At 30.9% G+C, this 8,165-nt stretch overlaps 1 protein-coding gene and 1 long non-coding RNA gene across 3 annotated transcripts; both read left to right on the top strand.

Moving 5' to 3' along the window:
- LOC104781367 (protein disulfide isomerase-like 1-3) lies at nucleotides 7-837 on the top strand. The gene is made up of 4 exons (XM_010506026.2): nucleotides 7-48; nucleotides 140-196; nucleotides 329-534; nucleotides 683-837. Exons 1-3 carry the CDS (start codon nucleotides 13-15, stop codon nucleotides 491-493), a joined length of 258 nt encoding a protein of 85 aa, XP_010504328.1. The 5' UTR covers nucleotides 7-12; the 3' UTR covers nucleotides 494-534; nucleotides 683-837.
- On the top strand, nucleotides 1,024-2,471 carry LOC104781366. 2 transcript variants are annotated; one of them, XR_766903.2, is made up of 4 exons: nucleotides 1,024-1,076; nucleotides 1,208-1,407; nucleotides 1,675-1,755; nucleotides 2,131-2,471. It is a non-coding gene; the product is annotated as an uncharacterized LOC104781366 (long non-coding RNA). The 2 variants fall into 2 exon arrangements; XR_766902.2 differs by having other exon boundaries at nucleotides 1,024-1,407.

The raw sequence follows: 8,165 nt of genomic DNA, 5'->3' as shown, positions 1-8,165 counted from the left end.
GTTGTAGCAAAGATGGATGGTACCAGCAATGAGCATCCTAGAGCAAAGGTGAGTAAGAGCCAAATTAACGAAAAAGCTTTTTGGTGATATAAGACACAGAGATCTGATTTTGTTTTCTTCTGAATCTCTTTCTGTTCAGGCTGATGGGTTCCCAACAATCCTGTTCTTCCCCGGTGGAAACAAGAGCTTTGATCCGGTTAGCAAAGCCTTTTTCACTATATGAGACTATGTTTCTTAAATAAAACCTGCAATTTTTTTAGTATTTTTTTACTCAGCATTGAAGTTGTTATAATTGTTGCTTGATAAAAAACAAAAAATAAAAAAACAGATCACAGTGGATGTTGACAGAACAGTAGTGGAACTGTACAAATTCCTGAAGAAGCATGCATCAATCCCATTTAAACTTGAGAAACCAGCGACGCCTGAACCGGTGATCTCGACCAAGAAATCTGATGAGAAGATCGAGGGTGATAGTGGCAAGGATGAGTTGTGATGATCTTTGCAAGGAAGAGAGTGTGTAACAACAGGCTATAGATAATGATGACTCGATCTCTATATTGATAGAAAATGTATTGTCCTTTNTATGGGGCATTAGAACTACAAGGTTTAAGTATCCAAATTTTTCCTTGCGTATGCAGGTTCTNTCTTTGCAAGGAAGAGAGTGTGTAACAACAGGCTATAGATAATGATGACTCGATCTCTATATTGATAGAAAATGTATTGTCCTTTGTCTTTGTTTTGTTGACTTTTGTTGTATGCTATGAAATGAATAACTACAAAGAAAAATGATCATGCATTTGATTTACACATTGATTGCTCGATTGATTACGACATGAATTCTTGTTCTTTTCTCACATCAATGTTATGTTAATTTGGGCTACTCATAATAGTTAGATACGCATTTTCAAATTTCAAAATAGAATAATCTTTTTCCAATAAAAATGCACAAGAGATGCAACGACTTCAAAATAGAACAAAACAATTTACATTATCATTCTATTAAAATATAGAAGGAAGATTTATTTCGTATGTTATATGGTCACGGACTCACGGCGGAGGGAGTCCAGGACTGCCAGGTGGGCAGATTACACTACTTAGAAGTTGCTTCCCAGACAATGGCTGAACAAATAAGTTTTTTTGTTTTTTCTATTGATTCATTTAGAGACAATGCTTGAAGTAGTAAATCTTCTTTTTCTATTGATCACAGCACCGTATGCTGGTTACCCTTGAGTCTTGAGACTTAGGGCTAATGTCACAACTCGACTCGCGAAGCAGAAACGTTCACCTCCGTCATCTTTTGCTCTCTGATCTGACTCGCGAATCTTTCGCCACCGTCACATCACATCCGACTCGGAGGCTCCGCCATCTTCACGCTACCTTCACGCCACCATAACAATAGATTCAGAGGTCTCTCTCTAATCCCTCAGTTCAATTGATTTGCTTCGTGGGTTTGGTCTTGTTCTGTGTTGTATGATTCATATTAGCTTCGTGGGTTTTACAATTGATTTGCTTCGTGGGATGTATGATTCATATTGTACAATCCGATATGCTTCGTGGGTTATGTGTTGTATGATTCATATATGCTTTGTGGGTCTTGACTCTTGATGCTTCATCCATAAAATTGATTTGCTTCGTGGGTTTTACAATTGATTTGCTTCGTGGGTTTTGTTGTAGGTAGAGGAAGATGGTAACAAAGATGGTTCAAAGAGAATAGAGAGTGGAGTAGTACTGAGCTCTTTCGTCATATGCTCTAAGGTATGTTATTGTTCATGTGCTTCTCAAGTTCTTAGCCTCAATCCTGCATTGGTTGTCTGAAAAATCACATCTCTTAGAGTCGTTGATGAGCTATATAAGTGAGATTTGCTTGGTGTTTAATCATTAAACCATTGATATATCATCACAAATGTAGCTTTTTGTTTCCTACATATATATATATATATTTTACTTTTTTTTTCATGTGGAATTGAGTTATGTTTTGGTTTTCCTTAATAAGGTGCAATCGTATCAGAGCAAGTGAGGTTCTGGCACCTTGTATTGTGTTTTTGTAGTCTTTGAGCTTTGACACTATTATATTGAGAACCTTTGACCTTTTTCACAGTTTTATATTGTGTTTTGTGTGTGTGTTTGCAGGTTTTTGCAGAACAATAGGGATGAATGAGGAAGAAACGGAAATTGAAAAATAGTCAAAAGACTAAAGATCCAATGAACTTGAAACGGAAATGTGTAAAGACTTGTGTTGTGTGTATGTTTGGCAAACAAATTACTTCTCAAGTCTTTGTTGATGCATTGCTTCTCAAGTCGACAAGTCTTTGTTGCAAGTTTTCTCAAGTCTTTGTTGCAGGTTTGTGTAAAACCCGTTTGTCAAAAGAATTTTTGTTTGATAAAAAGGAAAAATTTAAAAAGGTCCATGTATATTTTTTTGACAATCGGTTCATGTATATTTAAACGGGTCTATGTATAGCTTAAATGGGCTGACGGGTTCATGTATATTTAAACGGGTTTAGACAAACGGGCTTTAAATTTAAAAGGGTTTAAGTGGGCAGTTAGTTAAATGGGCAGAATATAAACGGATAGTGTTTAAACGGGCCCGGACTACCCGTTTTAACATTACTAGTATTCGGTATGAAACTTTAAAACACTGTTTATTTATTTTCCGCTTTTTTCTTCCTTGCAGATGTTATCTTCCTTAGTGTGGGCGGATCTTAGAGAATTCTGAGGAACTGTTATTGGAGAGATGATTTCTAAATCCATATAGAATTGTAAATTCTAAAAATCAAAATACATGGATTTTTAAATAACATATTTTATCACTGGATTTGAATCCTTATATTTAACACTTTCCAATCCATTCAAATCCATTTTAAACATAATGTTGATTTTAAAATCCAAAAACAAATCATTAAATGAATATCATAGGATTTTAACAAGTATTTGTAAATCATGGAACCAATAACACATAATTTTGATAAATATTTTAAAATCAATGATTGAATAACACATGATTTTTGTTTGGATTTTCAAATCCATTAAAATCATAGAATCTTAATGACCACCTTAGATTTCAAAAAATAAAATGAAAGAGGATTGTTTTCAAAATTAATCTACACCTTCGTAGATTACTTGAAAGTTTTTGAAATCTATTGCTATTTTCTTTAACTCCCATATATTGTGACTAAGTTAATGATTATATGGTCTACGGTTTTTGGAAAGATTGCTATTTTCTTAACTCCAAAATATTGTGACTGAGTTAATGACCAAAATAGGGGTTTTGGAAAGATTATGAATCATTTTGTTTAGGAAATCTGTAGAGAATACCCCTTAGATTATTCAACCAATTATATAGGGATAGTTTAAATACTCAAATATCGTAACCGGATTTTATAAACTGAATAATTAATGAAAATTAAGATCTGATAATAGATTCAACTCATTCAAGTAAGAAATGGGCGGATCTTGAATAAAATTCTGTTGTAAACTTGTTTTAGTTTTAAAAAATAAAATCAAGGGATAACTAAACTGACTATTTAAAATTATAGCTCAATTGTAAATGTTTTTTTATAACATAATTGAAGAAACCACTGTTTTAAAGAAAAAAAATTGTGTACCTTTGTATAGTTTCCTTTTATTTAGTTGATGTATATCTAATTCATATGCATGCATGCATATGCATACAGAGACATATGTTTTGGTCTAATTCTTAGACACTTGAAGCATTACAATAATCAACAAGGTCCATATAATTAGAATCAACAAGTCCTCGAGTTCTTTTTTTGTTTAATATCTTTTGTTGGTCCGCTTTTTTAGAGATAAAATAATAATATTTTTCCGTTAATTATATATATATAAAGATCCGTTAAATGTGTAGGTTTAAAGTTTTGTAATTTGATATGCTCAAATTAAATCTAGAACTACTCTCTCAAATTAAGAGATCACTGCAGTACTTAGGGGTCGAATTCCACAAGGACTCAAGTCTACATAATAAATTATAGAGTTTTAGGAATTACGCTAAACAAGATAATTTAAATTAAAAAGGCAATGCAAAATATTAAATTAAACTGTTGTAAATTCAGAAGATCAGAGAATTTCTCAGGAAATTATAAATTATTAAATCAAGAAATAATTAGGATTGAAGCAACTTCCTTCCACAATGCGATAGCGTTTGGTTTATTACAGATCACTGGGGCCGCTTCTTTGCTTCGGTTTCCTGGACAGATTTCATAAGGATATGGCAATTTCTCTCCCATTGTTTTTCCTAATGGAATAAAATTTGATTTATCAATAACCAAGTGTATTCATATCTTATTGATACTTTCTTTTTTTCTCGCAACCACTCATATTTACTTAAGTGATGAACGGTTCTTCCGCTACCTCTCGCAAACGCATATTTACTTCTCGCAAACATATATTTAAAAAGACCATTTATTTATTGGGATTTTAAATGCATAATTAATTTTCCTTTGTAAGAAATAGTATATTTGTTAGAAGATTCAGCATTGTTTAAGATTTTGTTTCCATGTGGTAATTTGATTTCTCACAAGTAAACTGTTTTTGCAAAATTTTTATATTTTTGACCCATTCTAAAAAGTAAAAATGAGCAAGAACGAAAATTATTATTAATTTTTTGTTTTTTAAAGTAAAAGAAAAAGACATTCTTTGGTTTTGTAGATTATAATTATACACCAAAAACTAAATATCTTACTTGTTTGCATCAAGCATGTTATATATATATATATATATATCATATATGTATTGTTAACATTGAGCATGTATGCTTAAAAAAAACTTGTATTAGATGGTAAAGGTTGTAAGTTTCATAAAGTAAAATATACACCAAATACAAAGAATTAAAGTTTTGAGAGATGTTTAAAGAATTATGTCCATTACCTGCGGAAATCAACGAGAATATCATTAAGAAAATGTTGAAACAAACAACAGAATTATGTCCATTAAACTCTTAGACATTTTTCTTTACTCTTTTTTAATTTAGTTTTATTTTGTTGATTGATGTTTGATAATTCTAATCGTCGTATTGCTGTATTTAAAGAATTTTTAATTCTAAAAATAGGAGATAAAGAAAAAGTATAACGTAAGAATTGCCGATGAAACTGTTAGATGAGGAGACCCATATATATTTGATTAACAACATATTGCTCACTTTCTTATATCTTTGTATTGTCTTTTAATTCGGGAAAACATATTATATATATATATATAATTATTAGTTGCTATATATATTATACTAACTATGGAAAATCACATTTTAAATCTTCAAAGTGTTATTGAGTAACACTTTAAACCTTGAGATATTTTCACTAACACTATAAATCTACAAAATAATTTCACTAACACTTTAATCTTTAAAACTAACTTTCCTGTTTGAACCGCCATGAAAGATGACGGAACTGTAATATCCGTCAACGTGAAATAGTTAAACTATCCTGATTTGATTAAATACTTTTTAATTGATTTAATTTAATTTAATTATTTATGACGATTGATAAAAAAAAATACATCAAAAAAGAAAACTAAAAATCAGAGGTAAGGTTAAAACATTTGACAAATGTAAAATTGAAGATGACAATATATTTAGAAGATTGTTGTTAAAAATATATATATATATATATATATATATATATATTTAGAAGATTCATTGGTTTCCAATGAGAAGTTAATCGATTTGAATCAGAATATAGTGGAGATGCATTTATTAAAAGAGTAACGTCGTAAAAGTTTTGTCTTCAATGAAGATGAACACAAATTTATTTTTTATCTTTTTATTTATTTATAAAAAATAAACTAATTTAAATTTAAATTAAACCAACATTGACTATTTCGCGTTGACAGATATTATTATTACATTATTTTTTATGACGATACAAAAATGAAAGTTAGTTTTAAGGTTTAAAGTGTTAGTAAAATCATTTTAAAGGTTCAAAGTGCTAGTAAAATCATTTTAAAGGTTTATAGTGTTAGTGGAATTTTCTGGAGGTTTAAAGTTTTACTCATTAACACTTTGAAGGTTTAAAACGTGATTTTCCCAACTAACTACTAAGGAACCTTTTTAGCTTTTAGTAAATCTGACTGATTGATGAAGACTAACATGTAATGTGATCATTCTTGTACAACCATTTAATGCTCCTTGGTGTGGCTAGTGGCTATTGCCGACCATTAGAGCCGATTTACTATAAGCTTGGAAAGTATTTAATGAAAACGCATATTTGTGGCTAAGTCTAGTTAGGATCTACTTTGAATTTGTATGAGCATAAAATAAATAACACACAAGCTTTGTTAACGGAGTTCGGTTTTTTCCTACATCTCCGGAACCTAGTCCAGAACAATCACTAGAACAAGATAGTAATTACAATTGCATATGATACAAACACTAATATGCCTATCATTCTTTTCTAGATGAATAAACCATCATAAGATCTATCTATCTTGTTGATGGGACGACACCACACATCTTGTTTGCATCTCTCAAAACTATTTTGAAGCGCGCAAGTATTCATGAACCGCCCTCTTGGTATTTGTATCCATTGCCCAACCCCTATGGTTGACAACTTTCCTATTATACAACAAACAGGAATTGAGAGATTAACAATTGTACAACCCCTAGGGTTAGCAATTTTCCTATTATACAACAAATAGGAAAGTTTCTCTCCATGATCTCATCTTGAATCTTCCATTCAAGATGTTCATCCAGCTCAGCAGCCGGCACTTGGCTTGTCCAAGTCGACCCCAAGCTTCTGTACTCAAACTCTTAACTCAGCTTCTTGTACTACTTCCTGTATTATTTTTGGAACTAATACAAGAACTGCTTCAGACGTTTGATACCATCTCCGTTGTATCTGACCCTCTTGGCTTGTCCAAGTTGTCCCCAAACTTCTGTATTTCAGCTCTTCAAAGTACTCACACAGTTCGGCTTCCTGTATAACTTCATGTACTACCTCTTATACTACTTTGGAACTTCACATATGTTCTTGCTGCAATTGTGTCAAGTAGTGCCTCAACAACTTTGTTAGTTCTACTCATTGTCTTCACATCATTTATGAAATATCTGTGATGATTCTATCTTGTTGTCTTATATATCACAATGTTGTATAACATCCTGGTTTAGTAGCAATTCCATGACATTTTTCGGACAGCTTATAAAACTCAGTCAACACATACACTTTCATTTAAAAGGCATTGACTCGTTAGTTGTAGCAATTTAGAATTATTGGTATCAGCAATGACCATCCTAGAGGAAAGGTGCTCAAGCGGAAGGAAAGAAAAAAAAGAGATGTTTCGGACAGCTTATAAAAAACTCAGTCAACACATAAAATGTATGCCTTTTCTTTTTCTCTAGGATGGTCATTATATCCAATTTGATACATTAATTTGACTGAGTTTTACTTCTAAGCTGGTAGGAAATGTCGATGTAATATGTTTTTTTTATATATTTCTTATAATACATTTTATGAAATTATTAGTTTGTAATTCGTATTCATACTGGAGAAAAAAAAAACATTTTTATGGTCAACTGAAGCAATGAAACAATTCAAGTGAAAATAATTAGTAGACGGGATGACAAGAGTTATACAATGAAGATGCTAACTAGCGTCACATTTGTTTTATTGAGAACAAACTTCAGCGTATATATACGGATTTATTTGACTACAACAAATATGTGACAAAGCAAATAACTAGTAGTAATTGAATTCCGTAATTAAAAGAAAAAGAAAAAAAGAAAACAAGAGAGATTAGAGAACACGATAGAACTTTGACATGTCAAATTTGATATCATCATCATATATAATTAAAACTTTCTATGATTCCTAGAGTCCCTCCACACACGTTTCTGATAGATTTTTTTTGATTAAAAAGAAAAAAACTACAAGACATCTCTTTTCCGTAAAGGTCAAAATATATATACAAATATAGTAGTATTTCTTTTCCTAAATATTAGCAATATTCATTTCTCTTAATTGCATTCCATCTAATGATCTAAGGGGAAAGAAAAAAAAAGAAGCATTCAACGATGCCAGTTTTAAAAAACATTTGAAGCTCGCTCTTATATACAATAACAATATTACTACTATATTAATTATCATAGATTTAGCCGTTAGCGTTCGTTTTGCACAACAAAAAAAAAAAAAAAAAAAAAAAAAAAAAAAAAAAAAAAA

This window comes from Camelina sativa, chromosome 4, assembly GCF_000633955.1.
Source record: "Camelina sativa cultivar DH55 chromosome 4, Cs, whole genome shotgun sequence".
NCBI classification, from domain to species: domain Eukaryota; kingdom Viridiplantae; phylum Streptophyta; class Magnoliopsida; order Brassicales; family Brassicaceae; genus Camelina; species Camelina sativa.
The sequence above is the reverse complement of the archived record's forward strand: the minus strand, read 5'-3'. Positions and strand labels throughout refer to the sequence as shown.